The sequence below is a fragment of the Engystomops pustulosus genome, chromosome 2 (assembly GCF_040894005.1).
Source record: "Engystomops pustulosus chromosome 2, aEngPut4.maternal, whole genome shotgun sequence".
Classification (NCBI taxonomy): domain Eukaryota; kingdom Metazoa; phylum Chordata; class Amphibia; order Anura; family Leptodactylidae; genus Engystomops; species Engystomops pustulosus.
The window spans coordinates 160,415,694-160,441,597 of NC_092412.1; the positions used below are offsets into that span (position 1 = coordinate 160,415,694).

The 25,904-nt window shown below is 43.0% G+C and overlaps 1 protein-coding gene across 3 annotated transcripts in view; it reads right to left on the minus strand.

Annotated features, from left to right (window-relative positions):
- The window catches only part of ACACA (acetyl-CoA carboxylase alpha), a 377,264-nt gene that overhangs the window by 180,156 nt on the left and 171,204 nt on the right, over positions 1-25,904 (minus strand). For all 3 annotated transcript variants that reach the window (XM_072137153.1, XM_072137152.1, XM_072137154.1), the window contains exons 33-34: positions 20,728-20,784; positions 8,581-8,625 (exon numbers count right to left, since the gene is read on the minus strand). In XM_072137153.1, the coding sequence (XP_071993254.1) occupies positions 8,581-8,625; positions 20,728-20,784 (102 nt within the window). The remainder of the gene's footprint in view (positions 1-8,580; positions 8,626-20,727; positions 20,785-25,904) is intronic.

A 25,904-nucleotide genomic window follows, 5' to 3' on the forward strand; every position in this document is an offset into this window, starting at 1 on the left:
TAATTTTACTGGCACATATATCCTCACCACTGTTCTGCAACTTGTGGATCTCCTTTTGTAAAGTGACACTAGTGCAGCCCTTCCAAAATCAACTACAGGAGATAATAGAAAAACTAGAAAAGGAGACTATCCAGGGGAAGAAACATAGAATGCAGAGAGACAAGATGGACTTTGAAAAGGATATGGCCTTTAGGTGGATACATAAAGGCAATTACAGACCCCGACTTGGTAGAATTTCTACTACTGACAAAACCACTGAACAGTCATCGAGCGATGATTTTTTAGTAACAGATTCAAGCGACGGGGACACAAGATCAGAAGGGGCAGGAGGAGATCAATCAAATCTCAAAAAACGGACACGATACAAGGGACCATCCTGACTTACAAACGAGACAAACAGAGGAACAAGAACTAATAACATGTCAAATGGAAAATAGCAACTCCAACACTGGAGATTTACAGATCATCAACCTTTCTAACTACTCATTATCACCTGCAGAAATAAATGTCCTAAGTAAGGGTCTCACCTTTTCTCCTATGTGCCCACTGGATAAATTCAAATTGATTAAGGTTGTTTTCTTGTTTTGTCGGCAGCTAGCTTTTAAAATTCTATATCAGCAACCTTCCCTCCTGGATGAGGTTCCGGATGCAGATCGCCAGACACTTCGAGACTTATTGGATCTTCTCCAAGAGAATGAGACATCTGCCAACTCTGGTAGGAGGATTTGTCCCCTATGACTACCCTCACAAGCTACCCCCAATTTGGCCTTAATACCTGCAATACCACTATTTTATAATAGTGTGTTTCGTGACATCAACTACCTCCCTCCCAATCGTCTTAGTGGCGAGAATCTCTCCAAGGATGAGAGAAAAGCCATTAGAACCTTGAGATCGAATCAGGACTTTTTGGTCGAGGAGGCCGATAAGGGGGGTAACATTGTCCTATGGCCAATCGAGTTATACTTGACTGAAGCGAAACGACAATTGGACAATCAGCGGTACTATGCATTACTCCCCTCGGATCCAACACCGGTCTTCCAGAATAAGCTGAAACGACTCCTGGACTCTGCACTACAATTTGGGATCATTGTGAAGAAAAAATATGATTTTATGTTGGTAAACAACCCTAAGGTCCCCACATTCTACATGCTGCCCAAGATCCATAAGTCCTTAACCTGCCCACCAGGACGCCCTATAGTGTCGGGAATAGGGGGACACTATATGAAAAAGCGTGTAGTTACGTTGATTATTTTTTACAGACCCTGGTCCTGACCTTGCCTTCGTATATCCGGGACTCGACTGATCTCATTCAGAAAATCCAACACACCCAAACTTCAACCAACACGTGGCTGGTGACAACCTTTTTTTGGGATGGTGGGAGGGCGAGCACGTGTACCCGTCAAACAAATTCCAACGGTATGTCAAAAGTTGGCATAGATTTATTGACGATATCCTGTTACTATGGAACGGACCATTGGAAGTGTGTCAAGAATTTATCTCTGAACCCAATGATAACCCCTGGAATATCATATTAACATCTGATTTTTCACAGGACAAGGTCGACTTTTTGGATCTGAAGATCACCAAGTCAAACGGCGGACTAACCACGAACCTCTATTGTAAAAAAACTGCCACCAACAGCCTACTACACCACAGTAGCTTTCATCCGAACCATTTAAAAAACGTCATTCCCGTGAGACAATTTATCCAAATAAAAGAAAATTGTACCCTACAGGAAGATTTCCATAAGAATGCATCAGAACTGACAGGGAGACTTCGAAATAGAGGCTACCCTAGGAAAACAATCTCAAATGCTTATAGCCGGGCCCGCTACTCGAGGAGAGAGGATCTTCTGACCACCAAAAACAAGACTTTCCAATTATACTTAGGTGTGGTGACTACATATAACAACCAATGGGCTGAAATCCGTGCCATCCTTTCTAAAAATTGGAATATCTTACAGGCCGAACCACATTTACGGCCCCTGGTCTCTGAAAAACCTACATTTATAGCTAAACGGGCCAGAAATCTAAAGGATAGCCTCTCAAACAGTCACTTCAAACGTCCAACTCGTCCACTGGGGAGAGGGTCCAAATTGAAAGGTTCCTACCCCTGTGGAAGCTGCTCCGTCTGACTGAATGGAACACAGGGACCAAGTCACCTAGTACTGTATTACCTTTAATTATGATTTTGGGCATACCTCATTGCCATAAAATATGTTAAACCCTCTGTGATAGGGATGACTAACTTTTTTGAATATTGTGACATTGTTGTTCTTTTTACTAACTGTATGACGTCGACCCCTACTGAGTGCCCCCCGTCGCGCTTCTTTACCTGCACTAGCTTGCATACCTATTTCACTTACCGTGTCACGCCGCCTTGTTTATGACCTATAGTCAATTCTCTTATATACACCCTTTTGGGACATTATTACCTTGTGTTTTAATGTTTTATGTAACAATAGCTTGTGCTATATATGGATAACATGCACTTTATTTAGTTTTATGCTGCCTTGCTATATACCTAAAAACACGACTTCTTTGCACTTTTTGCACGTTTAATGCACTTTAGCCTATTGGAAATATTATTCTCGTGCTCACGAAGTAATTAGTATTAAGATTGATGTATACCTACCCTATCAATCTTTGATTATACCCGTGTAACTCGAGTGACGTCCTAATAAATTACTCTGGACTGTGCATATATTGACAATAGTATACTCTACTCACTCATTGTTTTGAATATAGGTGCATCATATACTTTCTTTCTCTCTTTTTTTGTATTTGAAGGTGTCTCTTTTCTCAATGATACTTATAAGGGATACAGTATCCCATAGCATAAGACACAGACTTTGTGCAAATCCACTCTCTTTCTTTGTAAATTCAGAACATGTGCCTAGATGCCTACCTTAGCACGATGCACGTTTTAGTATTTTTTGTATGTAATCGCCAAACCTTACAAAGTGTCACAAATGATTTGACCATTGAGGCTGCACTAATCTTCATGTCCATTGCCCCTTGCCGGCCAGAGGAGGACATGCGCAATAAGTATTTCTATATTCGTCGCTTAAAGGGGTATTCCCATCTGGGCATTTACAGTTAATTAAATTCATTTGCCATATGTAAACATTTCTTCAATTGGATGTTATTAAAAAAAATGTTCCTGTGTGAAGATAATTTCTCATAAATGTAGTTATTCTGTCCCTTAGAAACGAGATACTTTCCTCGGATACGACCACGTCATACTCTGGCAGCGGTGGCCAGACTTGCGCTATAGAGCCCTGCCGGACCAACAAGATTCAGCGATCATTACCACAGGACGGCTGTGCGACATGTAGTAACTCCCGGACATTCTATATACAATAACCTTTTGTTTCTTTATGCACTCAATCTATCAGACGTGGCCGTATCCGAGGAAGCTATCTTGTTTCTAAGGGACAACATGGTTACATTTATGAGAAATTATCTTCACACAGGAACATTTTTTTTAATAACATCCAATTGAAGAAATGTTTATATATGGCAGATTAATGAAACTGAATGTAAGTGCCCAGATGAGAATACCCCTTTAACAACCAAATCTCGCGACATTTACTGAACTTTGACACAGGAAGACGTCACTTCCGGTTTCAGCGCGGCGCCGTGGAGGACACGCTGAATATCGTTGGCAGGTGTGTGCAGGTATGACAGGGGGTATTTATGGGGGTCCGGTGTTTGAAAGGGCACTTCAACCCCTGAGGAAGTCCCCATCTGGGGACGGAACGCTTGGGGAGCCCTCCCTTTCCAATCCACCGACTGAATCACCCTGACTGTGGACACCACGGGACTTTGTCCCACATAGTCTTCTGACCCGTTTCACTGATCTGTAATGTTTGGGAACCAGACATACACGCTCTTTTTTGACTTATCTCTAGGTACAACAGGGATAGCACATTGCTTTCATATACCATTGTGATACTTACACTTTTGTGATACCAATATCAGAGCTTGTATTGTGTGCTTACTTATATACCATCTGTTTGATTTGTATACCATCAGGGGTGATTCTTATACCCATTTTTTTTGTCGGTGGAGGAAATGGTTTGCTGGACTGCCTTACGCGGCAGTACCAACTATAAGTTCTAACATGTACCTGGTACATTTTTAAATGCTTTTATATTGTCTATCATCCCTATGCTGGGAGATTTGTTGTTTCTTTGAATAAAGATTTACTCATGTATTGTCATATGGCACATTCCCTTTTTTTCTTCCTATTTATGCATTGTTATATATGTGCCGACAGATATTGTGTACATTGAAGGTTGTGCTAGGTCCTCCATATATATTTTTCATGGACTGTCAGTGTGTGTATACCAGTGCCGACTGTGTCAGTGTGTGTATACCAGTGCCGACTGTGTCAGTGTGTGTATACCAGTGCCGACTGTGTCAGTGTGTGTATACCAGTGCCGACTGTGTCAGTGTGTGTATGTGTATAGAGTGTGTTTTGGGTGTGTGTATAGCATTGCTGACTGTGTTGGTATGCGTGTGTCTCTATATAGCAGGGGTCAGTATTTTTTGTTTATAGACGTGCTGACTGAGTTTTCATGTGTGTCCATATATCGATGCTGACTGTGGATGTATGTTCAGCAGTGGTGACTGTGTGTATAGTAGTGCTGACTGTGTCAGTGTGTTTGTCTGTATAGAAGTGCTGACTGTGGATGTATGTACAGCAGTGCTGACTGTGTGTGTATAAAGTAGTACTGACTGTATAGCATATATCATTATACAATGGAATAACTGACACAATATTAGGTATTTAAAATGTAATGCCAAACTTTCTACACCCTCAATAACTTATAGATAAAATAGACACCCAAAATAGACCCAAAATAGACACCATCAAAAAGTAAAATTTGCATAACAAGTTATAGCCTTTACAGAATAAAAAAGTTGCTGCTGCCTATAAGGGTTAGTATCAGCTTGCACTTTCTAGTCAAAGTGATGATCACTGTGACCACAACAAAAAGATATTACCACATCTTCACAAATATCCTCCATGAAGTATGGGGAGGAGTAGAAGTCCATTGTGGCATGCTGTGATTTCATTTGATCAGAGACATATATGGGGAAGACTTTGCAAATGTAACAGAGCCTTAGATGACATCACCCTGGCCACATGCCTAAGGGGCCAAACTCTCTCTCAATGTTCCATACAGCAGCATGCTCTGTAGCAGCGAGACCTATCAATCAAGAACAAGAAGGAATGGCATTGCAAGTAACCACTGAATATGAATGGCCTCACTGGACTCACTTAGTGTTTGATTGGGCTAACATCAGGTTAGTGAGTCCAATCAATCACTGATAAGAACAATGCTTTTTAACCATAGCATAAGTAGTATTTATTTTGGGTGGCTTAATTTTAATGGCAGGTTCTCTTTAAAGCTAAAAGTTGGTCTGACAATTTTTAGGTAGAATCATGATTGCAGTACCAGTTTAGTGTTTTCAAATTGGAGATGTACTAAACTAGTCAGAGCCAAATCCTGATGACTTTATGGGGCACATTAAGTGTCTGCCGGAATGCACATCTTGCGCGATTCAAGAAGATTGTGCGCCCTATTTCCTGCCTGAGGAAGAGAGGAAAAAATTGTGAGGGATTTGTCTAGAGCCAGGCGCCAAAAGTATGCACAAAATTGGGGAGAGAGATAATGGAGTGGAGTTGCAGCGTCGGACCCCGGGGCTGGATGTGGATCCAGATGTGTTGTGTAGAAATAGAGAAAAAACGGGGTCAAAGAGTTAGACGCGCTACATCCGAGGTGTATTATTGATTATTTTTATTGGAGATGTGACTACGCGTTTCAACGCCGTAATGGCGTCTTCATCAGGTCAAACACTGCAGTGAGTCCTGCGGTGTCTTAAGGCAGATGCTGTGCTGCCTAAAGGTCCAATCCGCTGCGTTCAGTGTGGCGGGGAAGAGGGCTGCGTGCTGTCACCGGCGCGGGATGGACTGACTCAGTCCATCCCGCGCCGGTGACAGCACGCAGCCCTCTTCCCCGCCACACTGAACGCAGCGTTGAAACGCGTAGTCACATCTCCAATAAAAATAATCAATAATACACCTCGGATGTAGCGCGTATAACTCTTTGACCCCGTTTTTTCTCTATTTCTATTTCCTGCCTGTGTCGCTTCCACGATCAGGTCCGCTGGAGTTCAACATCTTCCTCCCGTTGCATGCAAGTGCTAGGCTTGCAACAGAAATTTAAATGTTAAATCCCGCGCTTAGTCCGAATCTGTCGGCTAGTCCGACGGCCCAACCCCCCGATTTGTGTCACGTGAAAGCCGGCGCGATTGCGACACATTGCGATCACGTGCAACACAATTCCCCGGCGTGCTCCCCAAAAAGTCAGGAAACCCAACGAAAATCCGGCTGCGGGAACCTTAGTAAATAAGCCCCAATATCTTTGCTTTCCTTGTATAATTTAAACAGGCACTTTCTTACGCTCTTATCCTGCTATAAAGAAAGGAAAATATACATTTTTTCCTTGCTTTCAATCCGAGAAATAAGAATTTCAATCTCTCTGATAAACTTACTTTTATGAAATGTTTGACTGACAGGTTAAAATACTGTGTGGCAATGCTATATCAAAGCACGTGATGTATTTTCAAGAAACACATTCTAACAAGTTAGGGTGAACATTGAACACCAATTGTCTAACTGATCTAAAAATTTTGAATTTACAGTATTTTTCGGAATACAAGGCGCACCAGAGTATATGGCGCACCATCAAAAAATGCCTGCTAAAACATCTAGGTTCATAAATATATAAGGCGCACCAGACTATAATGCGCACCTGATTATAAGGATGAATGACCAGCAGGTGGCAGACTTGTGCACAGTTCAAGGCAGCTGTTGTCTGTCAGTATGGTTCATATATAAGGCGCACTGGACTACAAGGCGCACCTTTGATTTCTGAGGTGATCAAAGGATTTTTGTGCCCCTTATAGTCTGAAAAATACGGTACTAGTTGGAGACGTGGAGTCTGAGTCTGTGACCATTTTCGTGGAGTTGGAACAAAATGGACCTAAACCACAAGTATATAATAAATTATAAAAAATTATTACACTTCCTTTAAATCTCTGTTCTATTCCTGATCTAATGATTTATGGCAGGGGTGAACACCATTTATGGGGCAAGGGTCACAATGTCATACTGCTCAACAGGGGGACACCAGTAACCAGAACTCTATATGCACCAAAAACAATACACCAATACTTTGGTGGCAATACAAATTGCCACCAGAGAAATAATGCATACCACAGTAAAGAAATAAATACCACCCTACCAACAAAATACTGCATTCAGAACAGAATACTGGAGACTCAAAAACAAGCACTGGAGATCCACAGAGCAGACAAATAATGCTGTAGGCCCTTCAGAACAAACAACTACTAATATTGGAGACCACCAAAGCAGACAAAAAAAAATTCCTCTCCTTTCCAGGTTCCTCTTTTGCTCCCTACTCCACAATGTAGTAGTACAGTACAACTGATAAATACCACTATTGGGTCCTCTCCTGCTCCTGGGGCTGCTCTGCTCTGGATCCTGATGATGGTGCATAAAAAGTCAGGACACCTGATTGCGGCATCAACTGTTATCTTCTTGCCAGTGAAAATCACTTGGGCCCCTTCCATGTCCAATTGGTTTGACCAAAGAATGGGAGAAATTACAGCTGGTCTTCATAATACTATCTCCTACTACTTTGATTGTTGTTCCCCTTGGCTGGGCTTCCAAAAGTCTGCAGAATACAAATCATTCACTTGATTTATCTGTGAATGCTCTTCTCTCCTGACTTTAAGTGTTACATCTCTAAAAGGATAACAGGATGCTTTTCTTCTTGTGTAATTTGTATTTTTTATTTGTTTTGTTTATTTCAATAAAAAATCTAAAAAAAAAAAAAAAGTCAGGACACTGACACAGCAGAAGAGAAAGTGGTTGTTAGACTCTGACAGTCAGTAGGGCCCAGGCCACAACTCAAGCATTTGTTGGACTTATGTGGCCCATTAACCGTTGTGCATCCTCTTCTAGGATTTTAGTTAAGATGAATGTGTGCTGCACTATATGTACCTGCTCAGTAGTGAAGCTCCTTCACTACAGATCAGAGGAAAAGTGCAGGAAAACAGGGCTGTGGAGTCAAAGTTAGTGAACACTTTGATGGAGCTGGATTTGGAGTTAGGGAAATTGAGGAGTCAGAAATCTTAAATGTACCACGATTATTCCTCTTGATAATGTATAAATAATATGACAGCTAAATGTTTTCACTTGACAAAGTGTTCAGTGGACCGTAAAATGGACAGATTGGGAGTGTGCAAGGACACTTATCATCCAGTTGCCAAGTTATGTACCAAACAACAAGTTTGAGGAATAGAAAATTGTTATTTGTTAGGGAACACAATTATTTGCAATAACATACATCAAATGTAAAGACTCTTTAAAGTAAAACACAAGAAAAAAAGATACTAATAAATATAATAGCTACTTAAATTCATCACAGAAATCTTAATAAAATTATGTAGCAGATAATTCCTTTTATTTATGCATACTCACATGAAACCTTTGGTCTACTTCACAGTTAATCTGCTTTCTGAAATCCTGAAAAAAAGATAAAAGTAAAGCAATTTTAGTTAAAATGACCGCAAAATATACTCATCGCTTGGGGTACAGAAAGTATTCAGACCCCTTTAAATGTTTCACTTCAAAAAAGTTCTTCTTTTTGCTCATCAATGTACACTCTGCGCCCCATCTTGAAATGAAGTTATTTTTGCTACATTATTAAACAAGAAAAACTGAAATATCATATGGTCATAAGTATTTACACCCTTCTACAGTGGTTGCGGAAAATATTAACGTTTCACTCTGTTTCATTGCAGCCAAGTGGTATAAGATCTAAAAAGTTATTTTCTTTGCTCATTAATGCACATTCTGCATCTCCATCTTATCAGAAAAAACAGAAAAGTAGATATTGTTGCTAATTTATTAAACAAAAAAAACTGAAATATCACAAGTTCATAAGTATTCAGACCCTTTACTCAGTATTGAGTAGAAGCACCTTTTGAGCAAGTCCAGCCATGAGTCTTCTTGGGAATGATGCAACAAGTTTTTTCCACACCTGGATTTAGGGATCTTCTGCCATTATTCCTTGCAGATCCTCTCCAGTTCCCTCAGGTTGGATGGTGAACTAGGGTACCGCCATTGTCTTCTTGGAAGATTAAACTTTGGCCCAGTCTGTAGTCCGGAGCTCTCTGGAAGAGGTTTTCATCTAGGATATCTCTGTACTTGGTTGCATTCATCTTTCCTTCAATTGCAACCAGTTGTCCTGTCCCTGCAGCTGAAAAACAACCCCATAGCATGATGCTGCCACCACCATGTTTCAATTTTGGGATTGTATTTGGCAGGTGATGAGCAGTGCCTTGTTATCTTCACAAATACCGCTTAGAATTAAAACCAAAAAATCAAACCAAAGATCCATTTTTGATAATGTGTGCACCCTTAAGGACTTTAAGTTTGACGGAGCCCCTATCTAAATCTATCCAGACCTCTCCTGGATCACAAAGAAGAGCTCTTCTTCCACTTCTTCAACTTCTCAGTGACCACAGGATCCTCTACCGCTGGGGCTTCCCCTTCGCCCATATAGCAAGGAAGAATGGCATATCTGCTATGCTGGGTACTCTTACAGATCTTCATGGCTTTGTGACTCTTTGGACATTCTCCTTCCTGACTGGGAAATCCCCATTCACCTCCTCCGATTTGGCAGCCTGCTCACCAGAAGAGATGTTGCCCACCCTCAAAACTTTCTATATCCTTTTGGGGGGACTGCATCTATTCATTGTTTTGGCATTTAACTGTTTGTATTATTGCCTGATGTGTGTATATTTTTTGCTTCAACGGTCTCTATTGGGGGCCAGAGGGAGAGGAACTGATTTTCTACGACAACACTCACCCTTTTTGGGACCCCGGCTTTCTGCACACCTTCGAAACTTGCTTGTGGAATGTGGCCGCCTCTCTAGGTACAAGGTTAACACTGCTAAGACAGAGGCTCTACCTCTGCATGTTCCCCCTACAGATGTGTTTTTGCTGAAGGCAAACTTTCCCTGCCAATGGCGCACTAAGTCTTTTGGTTATTTTGGGGTCCATTTGACTTTCTCATTATCCTCCATTACCGCCCCTCTATTCCCATATCTAAATGGTTAGCTTTACCTCTTTAATTTTTTGGGCAACAACTATGAAAATTATTGTCCTTTACTGCAAGGCTCTATGCCAAACTTTGTCTGGGCTGGTAAGTGGCCTCCCAAACTCTCCCTCTTCCATTGATCTCTTGGGCCCTGTTGCCTTGACTAGAGATCTATGGCGAACATGTGCTAAACATTTCCCCATGCTTCACCCATGCTTCATGTCGGCAATGACTTCACTTATGTTCCACCCTAATTTGCCCATGAGTCTAACAGTGGCTGCTTCTGGTTCCTGGCATTTGCCGACCTGTTTGTGTAAAACTACTATCTCAACTTCAGAACGTATCTCATCCATTTATGGCATTCTCTTTGATCCTAAGTGGGAATCGTATATGGAAGAACCTATCCCCAACCTTACATGGAGTTTACATGATGCAGATTTATGAGCATGCCTCCATATCATAGTTAATAAGGAATCAGTATAAGGTACCTATGTATTGGTATGACACCCCACGACGGTTACATTCCGTTAATTTATCCTTCCTGGATCTGTGATGAAGATGTGGAGCATGCAATGCATCAGTTTTTCATATTTTCTGGGCTTTCTCCTTAATCTGACCTTTTTGGATCCACGTCCAGCAGATCCTTTCCCAAGTTATCTCTCTTAATATATAGCTTTGTACTAAGGTCCACATTTTGAATGTCCATCCTAACCCCCTCCGCAAACCTGTTCTGAGCCTAATTCTGAACCTCTTGACAGCGACTAAGTGCCTCATCGCAAAAACACTTGGGACACGTCTCTCCTCCTTGGAGATACGAGTTGTGAACCCAAATTAGATCTTTAGAACCCGTTAGATCTTTAGAACCCGTTAGATCTTTAGAACACCTCACTGCTACACTTACAGGTAAAGTTAAATTCCCGGCTGTCTGGGACCCTTGGGACTCCTATTAGCTCACCCATGTTGAGACAATCCCTTCTCCCATTATCCCATTTACCTTCATGTGTCTTGTCCTGTCATTTGTATGTCCTCTACTATTAATTGTGCCCTGCTCAACCTTTTTTCTCCGTTGTTTCGATGGAGATTTAGTAGTCATTTATTTTTTTATTGTACTGATGTTGATGCACTATTTTAAAAAAAGAAAAGTTACATTTTTGTCTCATCAGATGATCTCACAGTCCTTCATGTGTTTTTTTTGCAAACTGTATGCAGGCTTTCATATGTGCACTGAGGGAGGCCACGCCCCCTAGGCACCCTCTATATTTGGCTGTATGCAGAGCAAATTTATAAACATGGATTTATGGGAACGGAGATAAACAATTATTAGCTAAAAGAAGGTTGTCAGTTAGTTAATAGGATCCCTTACAAACCTGAAAGTAGCTATATTTGTGAAAATGTGGTGACAACTAGACTCCAATAAAGGAGTGTCACAACAAAGGGTCTAAATACTTATAACCATGTGATATTTCAGTCTTTCTTGTTTAATAAATTAGCAAAAATATCTACATTTCTGTTCTTTTCTGAGCGTACATTAATGATAAAAAATAACTTTTTTGATGTTACCAATTGGCTACAATGAAACAAATAGTGAAACATTTAAAGGGGTCTGAATACTTTCCATACCCACTGAGTGTATATATGTTTTTATATTTCCTGGTCTTCCTTCGGCAACACATGAAGGGTTAAGTCTGTCCCCTGTTGGACAGAAGAACAAGAGTTACTTAGCAATGATTACTCAAAGGCTGACTCCCTGTATAGGTCCCTCCGAGACAGTTAACAAATGTGTTATTTTCCTCTGTGGACAGAATAATGAAAATATATTGGTGGAGCTTAGCTCCCTATCCTGGAGCTGAGGGGTCCAGCTCCTGGGATTACTTCTCAATCTGGTACCCATGTGCAAACCAGTTTGGTCCCTGCACAAGTTACAGCCATGCTGTTGGCACTGTGTTACAAACCCTGATGGGGGTCCTTGTTTACCTATAAGCCTAAGTGCTGTGTACCATCTTTTGCAAACCTCTAGGGGTCCCTGCAAAAGTGTTGGGGGATGGATGCAGTGGCAAAGGCAAGTACCGCCTTAATCCTCCCCAGTTGCTCATTGTTCAGCATCCCCGCACATGTGCACTGGTATTCTGATTTTGTCCCGGCGTGACAGGAGTCAGGACAAGATTGCCAGGTTATCTTAAGACTGTAATGTGCGCATGGGTAGCGGTTGGCCAGGCAGCAGAGCCTACCCATGTGCTTACTGCTAGATTTCCTCTCTACTGTATTAGGACTGGGTTAGTAATAATGTGTTTTTTTTCAGATGCCTATTGGAGGGAAAAAGTCTAGAAAATCTAGACAGAGAATCTGTCAATCCTGTCAACAACCACTGCCAGACGACTAGGAGGTCTGTGACAGGTGTATGGGGAGGTAACCATGCAGTCTAATATCGTGTAAAACACAGAGTTTCGATCAACGCATTTTTGGCTCAGCCAAAACGTGTTGATCGTAACACTGTGTTTTACCCGATGTACCGTTATGCTGTATCACAAAAAAATAATTGGATTTTAGAAGACCTAGGAGCCTGCGCTGGAGTTTTTTTCACTTTCTCTGTTTGTTGGCGGCTCGGCCTTGGCCACTCTGAGCGCGGCTGACCTCTCTCCAATCAGGTGGGAGAATTCTGAGCTGACTAATATGTGAGTTTGACTAATTGAGGTTAGTGGATGATATCAGATCTGAGGATGAGTCTGCAGATCCTGATGACTGCTACTTATTTAACAAAGACAGGACTAATAAACTAATAAGAGCTGTTAAAGAGATTGTGGAGTCTGAAAAATCGACTTGGCCATGAAGGAAGTCAGGGGCGTAACTAGGAGAGGCAGGGCCCCATAGCAGACTTCTGAGTGCCCCTTACTCCCTCAGAAAATATGCATATTAGTATTCTCACAAATTTATACACCCTTAGGCCCATTGCACACAAACACAATACACAAACACAAAATGTCCAGATAGCAGTCCCTATAGACACCTACGGCGCCTGGTCACAGTACAGTGAGCATACGCAGTCTCACTGCGCCATAACCATACACAGAAAAATATAAAACATGTACTTTATTTCAGCATGGTACAGCATTGGCCTCTTGCTTCTTTATGGATATGGATGTGTATTCACTTACACATATCTGTCCCATTAGCTACTGACCACATGGATGAAGTACACAACAAGAAATTAGTGATCCCTAGTCCTGTTGTTCTGTTGTCCACTCCCTATTCCCTTAGCTCTTATGTGAGCTGCCGATTCCTGCTGTATACTGTGGAATATGTGCAGTGTTATATAGATATTATGCTGTACAGTGTGCAGCATAATATGTACACTGCTTAAAAAAATAAAGGTAACACTTTAAGAACACAATATACCTTCAAGTAAATCAAACCTCTATTAAATCAAACTCAAAGGCAATCAATTTCAAAGGCAATTAGCAAGACACACTAAATAAAGGAGTGGTTCTCTAGGTGGGACCATAGGCCACTTCTCAGTACCAATACTTTCTGGCTGATGTTTTTGTCAATTTTGAATGTTGGTGGTGCTTTCAGACTTGTGGCAGCATGAGACTCTTCAACCCACACAAGTGGCTCAGGTAGTGCAGCTTATCCAGGATGGCAAACACTGTATAATTCAAACAAAGAAGAAGCCGGTGTGTATAGGCTGAAACAAATATTAGTTTTATTGCACAATTAATTCTAAGCACACCAAAAAAGAGATGTCACACCTCAAAACCTTAAAAACATTTAAAAAGTGTACAAATACACATAAACATGTTTATCAAAACAAGTAACAGAGATCCACATACGGCCACAGGTCAATCAATATACGGACACTGGTCCCCCATATATAAGGTCAATACATAATGAAATGTGCATGCCAAACCACCCTATGACGATACTCATACACTCTTGCAGAGGTCCTCAGCAAAGGAGGGCATCCTAGGAAGTTAATGTGAAAACAGGGCAGGGTCAAGCAGCTGTAATAGAGGCATGTAAAAAAGCGTGACAAGAGGGACGATATGGTCCGGGACCTGTGGCCAGAGGCACCCCACGCGTTACGTAGCAGTCATGCGACTTCCTCAGGGGTAAGACCTCAGGGGTACCCCTGAGGAAGTCGCATGACTGCGACTGTGCTTAGAATTAATTGTGCAATAAAACTAATATTTGTTTCAGCCTATACAAACCGGCTTCTTCTTTGTTTGAATTATACATTAATGTGAGCTGTGGCAAGAAGGTTTGTGTCTTTTTGGTAGTGTCCAGAGGCTGCAGCCACAACTAGGAGACAGGCCAGTACTCCAGGAGGCATGGTGGGGGCTGTGGAAGATGAACAACCCAGCAGCAAGACCACTACCTCCACCTTTGTGCAAGGAGGAACAGGAACTGCCGTTAGGTCCCAAGATGACATCCTCAGACTTTTTGTGAGACCATATGCTGGTGCGGCTGGCCCTGGGTTCCTTCTAATGCAGGACAACGCTAGACTTTATGTGGCTGGAGTATGTCAGCAGTTCCTGCAAAATGAAGGCATTGACACTATGGACAGGCCAGCTCATTTCCAAGACCCTCTGTCCATCCACCAACCTCGCATTGCACCACCTGGTGACCAGGAGTCGGCGGATGCGTTAGTTAGGGACTGAGAGGAGATCCCTCAGGAGACCATCCGGAACCACATCAGGAGCATGGAGGCATTGTAGGGAGGTCATACATACACGTGCAACACACACACAATACTGAACCTCATTTTGACTTGTTTTAAGGACATTAGATCAAAGGAGGATCATCCTTTAATTGTGTGGGCATCTCCAAATAAAGGCCTCCATTGGTAATAAATTTGATTTCCATTGATTTTTTTTTAGTGATTTAGCTCAATCAACTTTGTATTCAATTATAATATTTCATTCATTCAGATCTTGTATGTATTATTTGAGTGTTGCCTTTATTTTTTGAGCAGTCTATATAATGCTGCACATCCTCTATTCTTTAGTGTGTCAGGTCAGAGCCCAAGGCCCCTGACACTGCTGACCACATAGCAGCTGCTATGGCTGCTAAAACCAGTTTGAACTTCTTAAACCAGTTCATAGTCAAATAAAGATTCAAGATGGAATCCATAAAATCTGTGATGGTCATCCTATCAGAAAACAGTCTCATGGCAACAGTTAAAAGATGCCTATCTTCACATTCCTATTATGAAAAGTCACAGAAAATCCTTGAGGATAACCATTCAACAAGAGAAGAGGATTCAGGAGTATCAGTTTCACAGTCTTCCCTTTGGTCTCAGTTCTGCTCCCAAGGTTTTCAAAAAAAGTTTTGATAATCTTGACAGCAGCCCTCATACTGCAGGGTATATATGTCATCCCATATCCGGACGACTGGTTGGCAATTGCCCAGACATGAGATTTCCTGCAGCACGTGTATATAAAATGCTGTATTGTATGTTGTAAAGATATAGGTTTATCATCAATCAATAGAAATCCTCCTTGCTTTCAGCACATGTGTGCACATGGGAAAGGGGACTGACTGCACCTGTGTGCACGGAAAGGGGAGGAGACTGACTGCACCTGTGTGCACGGAGGAGAGGAGACTGACTGCACCTGTGTGCACGGAGGAGAGGAGACTGACTGCACCTGTGTGCACGGAGGAGAGGAGACTGACTGCACCTGTGTGCACTGAGGAAAGGGGACTGACTGCACCTGTGTGCACGGAGGAAAGAGAACTGACTGCACCTGTGTGCACAGAGGAAAAGGGGCTGACTGCACCTGTTTGCACGGAGGAAAGGGGACTTCCTGCACCTGTGTGCACAGGGGAGAGTGGACTGACTGCACCTGTGTGCACTGAGGAAAGGGGAACTGACTGCACCTGTGTGCACTGAGGAAGGGGAACTGACTGCACCTGTGTGCACGGAGAAAAGGGTACTGACTGCTCCTGTGTGCACAGGGGAGAGGAGACTGACTGCACCTGTGTGCACAGAGGAGAGGGACTGACTGCACCTGTGTGCACAGAGGAATGGGGACTAACTGCACCTGTGTGCACAGAGGAGAGGGGACTGACTGCACCTGTGTGCACGGAGGAGAGGGGACTAACTGCACCTGTGTGCACAGAGGAGAGGGGACTGACTGCACCTGTGTGCACAGGGGAAAGGGGACTGACTGCACCTGTGTGCAAGGAGGAAAGAGAACTGACTGCACCTGTGTGCACGGAGGAAAGAGAACTGACTGCACCTGTGTGCACGGAGGAAAGAGAACTGACTGCACCTGTGTGCACGGAGGAAAGGGGACTGACTGCACCTGTGTGCACAGAGGAAAGGGGACTGACTGCACCTGTGTGCACAGAGGAAAGGGGACTGACTGCACCTGTGTGCACGGAGGAGAGGAGACTGACTGCACCTGTGTGCACGAAGGAGAGGAGACTGACTGCACCTGTGTGCACGGAGGAGAGTGGACTGACTGCACCTGTGTGCACGGAGGAAAGAGAACTGACTGCACCTGTGTGCACGGAGGAAAGGGGACTGACTGCACCTGTTTGCACGGAGGAAAGGGGACTTCCTGCACCTGTGTTCACAGGGGAGAGTGGACTGACTGCACCTGTGTGCACTGAGGAAAGGGGAACTGACTGCACCTGTGTGCACTGAGGAAGGGGAACTGACTGCACCTGTGTGCACGGAGAAAAGGGTACTGACTGCACCTGTGTGCACGGAGAAAAGGGTACTGACTGCTCCTGTGTGCACGGAGGAGAGGGGACTGACTGCACCTGTGTGCACGGAGGAGAGGAGACTGACTGCACCTGTGTGCACGGAGGAGAGGAGACTGACTGCACCTGTGTGCACAGAGGAGAGGAGACTGACTGCACCTGTGTGCACAGAGGAAAGGGTACTGACTGTACCTGTGTGCACAGAGGAAAGGGGACTTCCTGCACCTGTGTGCACGGAGGAAAGGGGACTTCCTGCACCTGTGTGCACGGAGGAAAGGGGACTTCCTGCACCTGTGTGCACGGAGGAAAGGGGACTTCCTGCACCTGTGTGCACGGAGGAAAGGGGACTTCCTGCACCTGTGTGCACGGAGGAAAGGGGACTTCCTGCACCTGTGTGCACGGAGGAAAGGGGACTTCCTGCACCTGTGTGCACGGAGGAAAGGGGACTTCCTGCACCTGTGTGCACGGAGGAAAGGGGACTTCCTGCACCTGTGTGCACGGAGGAAAGGGGACTTCCTGCACCTGTGTGCACGGAGGAAAGGGGACTTCCTGCACCTGTGTGCACGGAGGGAAGGGGACTTCCTGCACCTGTGTGCACGGAGGAAAGGGGACTTCCTGCACCTGTGTGCACGGAGGAAAGGGGACTTCCTGCACCTGTGTGCACGGAGGAAAGGGGACTTCCTGCACCTGTGTGCACGGAGGAAAGGGGACTTCCTGCACCTGTGTGCACGGAGGAAAGGGGACTTCCTGCACCTGTGTGCACGGAGGAAAGGGGACTTCCTGCACCTGTGTGCACGGAGGAAAGGGGACTTCCTGCACCTGTGTGCACGGAGGAAAGGGGACTTCCTGCACCTGTGTGCACGGAGGAAAGGGGACTTCCTGCACCTGTGTGCACGGAGGAAAGGGGACTTCCTGCACCTGTGTGCACGGAGGAAAGGGGACTTCCTGCACCTGTGTGCACGGAGGAAAGGGGACTTCCTGCACCTGTGTGCACGGAGGAAAGGGGACTTCCTGCACCTGTGTGCACGGAGGAAAGGGGACTTCCTGCACCTGTGTGCACGGAGGAAAGGGGACTTCCTGCACCTGTGTGCACGGAGGAAAGGGGACTTCCTGCACCTGTGTGCACGGAGGAAAGGGGACTTCCTGCACCTGTGTGCACGGAGGAAAGGGGACTTCCTGCACCTGTGTGCACAGGGGAGAGTGGACTGACTGCACCTGTGTGCACTGAGGAAAGGGGAACTGACTGCACCTGTGTGCACAGAGAAAAGGGGACTGACTGCTCCTGTGTGCACAGGGGAGAGGGAACTGACTGCACCTTTGTGCACAGAGGAGAGGAACTGACTGCATCTGTGTGCACAGAGGAGAGGGGACTGACTCACTGACTGCACCTGTGTGCCCGGAGGAGAGGGAACTAACTGCATCTGTGTGAATGGAGGAGAGGGGACTGACTGCACGTGTGTATGTGTACGCAGGCAGGAGAGGGGGCTGACTGCAACTGTGTGTGTACACGCAGGCAAGAGAAGGGGCTGACTGCACCTGTGTGTGCGCACGCAAGCCGGGGAGAAGGTTGACTGCACCTGTGTGTATGTATGCAGGAGAGGGAACTGACTGCACTTGTGTGTGTATGCAGGAGAGGGGATTGACTGCATGTGTAAGTGTATGCAGCACGGTGGCTAAGTAGTCAGCACTACAGCCTTGCAACGCTGTATGTTCGCTCTGTGTTTGCATGGGTTTCCTCCCACATTCCAAAAAACATGCTGGTAGGTTAAATTGTGAGCCCCATGGGGGCAGCTCTTGGCAAGCTCTGTGCAGCGCTGCATAATCTCTGTGCACTATATAAATAAAGGAATTATTATTATACTGCGACTACTGCGCATCGACCGGTGACAAAAGTTGCTTATCTGTGTGCATTTGTTGGTACAAGAAATTACATACAATAAATAAAGTTTACATGCCTTTTACACATGTTGAAGCACAACATATACATACACTCTCCAATAAAAATGTCCCATTCATCACATAGATCCTTTTCAGCAGAGGAGGCATATGCCTTCGAATGAATGGATGGCCCATTCTTGTAGTTCTCCTCATCCAGTGAGGAGGAGCCCGTAAAAGGGCGCCTCAGAACCATTGCTGCAGATGTCCCCCTGCAGATGGAATTAAAATGTATAAGCTCTGCAAGAGTACACCCAAATGTTGAGTTTATGAAGGAAAGGACAACAAAATTGACCCCCGAGAATGCCCCTCTGTCCTTGGAGTTTGTGGAAAAATTGTTTGGGATCTGGTACACCAATTGCAGGAGAAAGGTTGATTTTTTTAATAACATTCCATAGGTGCTAAAGTAGTATAGTGCCATAAGGAAAACAAAGATATTGTATTAAAAGTTGGCATGGAACATTATACAGATGGTACTGTACAATTCTTATGTGCTATATTAACATGCCAGTTACGCTACTTCATTCCTTCATTTTCAGGAGGTTGTGATCAAAGCCCCCATTTTTGGTAAAGGCAAGAAGCACAAGGCCCCAGTACCTCTAATGTCCCCTGTGTTATATTAGGGCAATATTTTTTCTGAAGTACCCTAGACAGGAGGTAAAGAAAAGACTCAGAAAAGAAGCAGTGTATGTTACAAAAGGGGGATAAGGAAAGACACTATTTACTTTATGCTATTTAAGGAAAGACACTATTCAGAGTGACACCTGCCCTGACAAACCTGCATGAATGGGTGCTTCAGGATATACCATACTACTCCAGAGATAATGTTAGTTGATTTCCCTGCATATATACCACCAGTCCACCACCTAATATCCATTTGTACTTCACAAACATTTTACTTGATTTCTCCATTGTTCATTCATATCTGTCAATTTACTTCTTGATAATTTCTGTTAGGGGTTTAGTTTGCAAACTTAAGTTATTTGTTTGTGTTTTTTTTGTTTTTTACTATTATGTTTTGTCCTCCGATCAATTTGTCAACTAATCCAATGTAATTCACCAAATTAGGCATGGTTTCTGAGCCCTGTTGTATTTTCTGGTTTGAGATTAGGGTCACTGCATACACTAACCAATTGAATAGCTAGACAGTCTCTATACAGTCCGATAGTTCCTACCATATACTGCAACACTACTGTATTGCAGTATATGGCATTTTTACACATTGTAATGAATCTGCAGAAACCATGCAGAATGGGGAGTTACAAAGACCCGAGGCTGTCATAGCATCTGATCGCTGCTCCACAATGACGTAATGGGGAGCATCGATCAAAAACAAAATGGTGGCTTCCAAGCACTGCCAGATTTTGACAACCACCGGCTAGCACCGATCGCGGGTGTTAGTGGTGGATGTTTGCTGCAATATCCAGCAAATCCCACGTTTGTATGACAAGGGCTTACCCTGTAATCCATACAGTCACACACAATATAAAAGTTTTAAATCCTCTTGTGGGCTGAGTAGGAAAACTTTTACATTTATTGTACTGTTGATGTTCTGATGTACTCATACTACAAAACAAGGTTGGTTCCTTTAGCCAAGAAAGCAAAATTAATACTGTGCCATAGATGCAATAAAAAACTATACAAGGTCATGCAGTGAGAAACAAGAGAAAACTTGGGAACAGTGTTCTAGTAGCTGTTGACGTTACCACAGGGGTACACCTATTTACCACACTTTTTTTTTTACTTTTTTGTTTACAGATTTTAAATGTCTTTTGTGTACAAATGCAAATAGTAATGTCAGTTTACATTTCCATATGTGTGCAAATCTTATAGGCAAAGTGTATAGGTATTACAGGAAGAGAGAGGAAAACAAAATATATTACCTTTTGAGCTACCAGGAATGTCAATCGACGAATTCCATGATCCATCAGGACATTTTTCTAATTAAAAAAGAAAACACCAACATGTAAATCTTTATCAAAACAGTGGCCCACATTTACTAAGGGCCATGCACCAGTTTTCTGTCAGGCTTTGCCTGTTCTTTTCAGTGCAAACTGCTTGCACAGGTATTTAAGAAATATCTCAACGCAGACAGTCTGTGGCGCAGCGTGACTACACTTTTTTTTTTTTGATCAAAACATTTTTATTGTAATTTTTGTTTTTTACAACACTTTACAAACACACTGTTGCACAAAGGACCAAAACAATAAAAACAACCCACTACCCCCTCCCCCACCACATTCCCTACAGCAGACAGATAAAGACCACATATATTAATTATGCCTAGGGACCAATTGAGCACTCTACACAGGTCGTTCCTAGAGAGCAGGGATTTCTTCATCCCACAGACAAGTACCTACGATAGTCATTTTTCCCTTAACCCCTTAATGACCGCCGTATCGGCTTTTTACAGCGGTCATTAAGGGTACTTCTTCTGACGCGTACGCCTTTCTACGGCGGCGCGTCAGAAGATGATTTCGGAACACCGGGTCTCGCTGGTGCCGGGCTGTGATATCACAACCCAGACCCGGCACTAACACCCGGGATCGGAAAAACGCAGATCCCAGGTGTTTAACCCCTTACACGCCGCAGTCAAGGATAACCGCGGCGTGCAAGTGTGTCCCCCGTGGATCAGACCCCCCCCGGTGTGCTTACCGGGGGATCCAATCCCTACTGCCGCTGCTCCGGGTCCCGACGAGTGACCCGAGGCTGTCGGCTTCTCTCCCCGCTGGGTTCTGCCTTCCTGGCAGGACCCGGCTGTAAGTAACTGAGCATGCGCAGTTACTTACGCTATACACTGCAATACAAAAAAATGCTAACAATCCAAAATAAAAATTGATGATTTTGTTTGTGTCCCCCTTGAAATAGTTAGTAAAATCTCATGAATAAGCTTTAGACTCCCAAAATGAATTATCTATACATTGTATCTCATCCCATAAAAAATAAGCCCTCATATGTTCGCATTACCAAAAAAAAATAAAAATTTATAGGTCGTACAATGTGACAATACAAATCTGCTGTGAATGGCGCCTCCATTCATTCTATACTCGGCCGGGCGCCCATACAGCAGTATACCACCACATATGTGGTATCAGTACACTCGGGAGGAATTGGGCATCAAGCGTTGCAGTGCGTTTCATCATTTAATTTATTCTGAAAATGTCAGTTTTGGCCTAAATGAATGTATTTTCCAAAAAAATTCTATAGTTTCTAAATCGCAAGTCTATATTTTTTAACCCACGTGAAACACTTAAAGGGTTAATAGACTTAATAGAAGTTGTTTTACATATGTTGAGGGGTGAACTTTCTATAGTGGGGTAATTTATGGGGTTTTACTATTATTATTCAAAGTCACTTGAAAGCTGAGTTGTCCCTCAAAATGTGAGTTTTGGCAATTTTCATGAAAGTAAGAAAAATCGCACCTAAAGTTCTGCACCTCATAACCTCCTAGAAAAATGACCGGAAGCATAAAATATCATTCCAACATAAAGCAGATATTCTGTAAATGTTAATTATCAAACTTTTAGGGTAGTTTTCCCATCTTATCTGGAAACCAGAACATTTCAAACTTGGAAAATTAAGAATTTTTACAAACTTTTGCCAAATTTTCACTTTTTTTCAGAACGAAACGCAAAAGTTATCACTTAAATTTTATAACTAACATGAAGTACAATGTGTCACGAGAAAACATTCTCAAAATCACCCGGATATGTTAAAGCGTTCCGAAGTTATAACCAATTATCGTGAGACATGTCAGATTTGAAAAATCGAGTCTGGTCATTGAGCTGAAAACTAGTGTCGGTAATAAGGGGTTAAGAAATAGCTATAGATATCTTCAGACAGTCACAGTCATCAATTGGTATTGAGAGCTATTGCGTAAATCTATCAGGGCCCTATTTGGAAGTCCAGTCGTGTTCAACCATCTTCCCCATAGTTTATCAAATTTTTATGGGCATTTTCTTTTCAAATATAACCCCCATTCCAATCTAATTATACTGTTAACCTTATTTATAAATTCCTGTATTGTGGGTGCCGAAGTCTGGATCCATCGAGCCGCTATAGACTTGCGCTCCATATATAATAACTTTTGTATACATAGCATAGTGATCCCTTCTATATTATCATTTTCGATCAATCCCAGCAAGCAGATCCTTGGATCCGGCTCTAGGTCACGTGACTACACTTTTAGTGTAGTTTGCCCCTTATCTATTAGATTCTTAGCCTCCCCAACCTATGATTTTCCTAATATGTGAAGAGGAAGAGGTCAGTGTTCAAAATCATATTGGACGTGAAATTCACGAGAGCCAGTCTCTGCTGTCTTGGTTAGTAGGCCTGGTTTCTGATGTTGCTATAGAATTTGCAGAGAGCCGGCTGACGTCAGCAAATTCTATAGCAGCATCAAGCAGCCGACTGCCAGAAAGGGAGGAGCAAATGCTATTGTACACAGCAGGTGTGCGTAATTATGCAGATAGAGCACAGGGCACCCCAGTAGCGTCATGCTGGAGCACTCGAGTCTCATTTTAAAACTCCTCAGCAAAAAGATTGTTTCCTGTTAAAAGAAAAGTACCACCTTTATCAGTAAGAACAGGCCGAACGGTAAGTTAGCTTAACTCAAACATGGCTTATATAAGTGGATGATTTCCTTTACCAGTGGCGTAACTTGAAGCTGATGGGTCCCAGTGCAAAGTTTGTGCCAGGGCCCCGACTATAATGTATGGTTTATAGCAGTGATTTTCAACCAGTGTGTCGTGGCACACTAGTGTGCCACGACACATGGTTGGGTGTGCCGCGGGGAAAGTTCCCCAAACTATGGTGCCCCCTGTGTTTTGTTTCCCAGCAATGCGCAGCCACGGCTTCTTACAATGTAGGAGACGTGTACAATAACACATGTACAAGCTTTGAACCTCGCGCAACAAAATGATGTCACCGAGGCCGGCGCATCATCCTGAGAGTGGAGAGACGCTCGCATTTGCCCACCGCCAAGGTAATGCCCACCAATAATGCAGACTATATGAGCTTTTGCCTGCGTATATGAACTGTTGGCAGAATACTCAGCATATGAGCTGGTACTTTTAGTACTCCAGCAGTATACTGCATATAACAATGAGAAATGTAAAATGAGAAATACTATAGTCATGAGGCTGGAGTACTACAAGTACCAGCTCATATGCTGAGTATATGAGCTGGCACTTGTACTCTGGCCTCATGGTCATAGTACTTCTCATTGTACCCCTTTATTTTGCAGTATATGAGCCACATAATAATCATCACCATATACTAAAAACAGGGAGAAACTGAGAACTTTTGAGAAAGAGCTTTGTGTGCGTCTTTCCACCATTCCTGCCAGGATATCCCTTTTGTGTTTATCGAAACAGGCCCAGGTTTCACACTGAGTTAGTAAAATAAATTTAGAATCTATATTATTAACTATATGTATAATATGACTGTTTTAGTGTCATTTTGTGCTATTTTGGTTGGTGGTGTGCCCCAGGATTTTCTAAGTATAAAAAGTGTGCCGCGGCTCAAAAAAGGTTGAAAATCACTGGTTTATAGTACTAATCTTCTCATATGGGAAAGTAAGACCTTATGTGTCCCAAAAGCCTCTTGGGCCCGGTTGCGACTGCACCCTCTGCACCCCTTCAAGTTACGCCCCTGTTTAAACCCAGTTTCTTGAGCAGAGAAACAAATGAGAAATTACAAGTTAGACTGAATATTTTCCCACAAAACTTTGTAGAAGTATGCTCAGGCTGCCTGCAGGTAAGACTGCATGGTAAGTCTTATTTATCCTTTCCTGACAAGGACAAATCTCAAATGGGTGGCATCTCTAAGGCAAAGGATGTATGAGCTACGTCCTGGATTCTAGGAGCCATAACTTTGGATTCCTGGAACCTAGACTCTCATTGTTCTTTTTTCACCTGAAAGAGAATAATCTCCTCTTTTATATATAAAACAGTTTTTACTATGAATAATCTGTACTTATTGTTCAACACTGTCTAACCTTAAAACTGTCCTTGTTGACATTGCAAACCACCAGAAATCATCACTGTAAAAAGTGAAAAGAAATTAGGAAGAAGCTAACTGTCAAGACACCATCTATTGCCCTCAGTCACCAGTAGGTGGTAGATTAAAGTAGCAATTGAAGGAACAGACCTATAATGGCATGAAGCCTTTCATGATAGGCCAAAAGGATATTGGTTCAAAAGAATCCATCACTGTTTATTTTAATACTCTGCACGTAAAGTTCATACTTATGAATTTACATAATAACAAAAAATGCCTTCTTGACTACATTGTTGTTTTTATTGCATTTATTTTGTGTCCCCCCCCCCTTTAATTACTCATAATACTGATTTACTATGGGTCCGAACACTGCATTTTCGTTGGGTTTTTTTTACCGTTTTGCCCTGAATTGCCCTGGGTTTTTGGCACATGCGATCGGATTGTGGCGCCGGCTTGCATGCAACACAAATCGGGGAGACAGAGTAAGAGTGTAGTCATAACTCTGCTACTCCTCCTCCTATTCTGTGGGGCTCAAACAAATAAACAAAGAAGATGAAGAGTCTGCACACATAAAAGATTAAATGCTGACTCATCATATTTGAGAAGAATATTCTTGAAAAATACCCCAATATGTTCAAATATTTTTGTCAAATTTCTATTTACTTAAAAAAGGAAATTGAAGACTCTTTCTTTGCTGTTGAACCTACTGATGTTTTTTGGGGGCACTGCAATGATATCAGTTGCACACAGACCATTTTGGGACAAATATGTGTATGCTGTTTTCAACAATTTACAGGGATATCCATTTTTATGACAGTAGCTTGTAATCTAGAATCGTAAAATTAGAACAGTTCTTTTTGATTCTCTAGAGATGGCTATATGTGATATTTTCAAGATACTGAGTGATAATTAAGTAGCTAAACTTCTCCCTTGCCACTCAAAAAAATCAGATCATTAATGTATCCATTTAATCTATCTGCATTGGTGAGGCATAGATGGGTAGGGATGCATAGTATACATCATGGTACCACATTGCTGCTTGTACAGTTTCCCTTGAAAC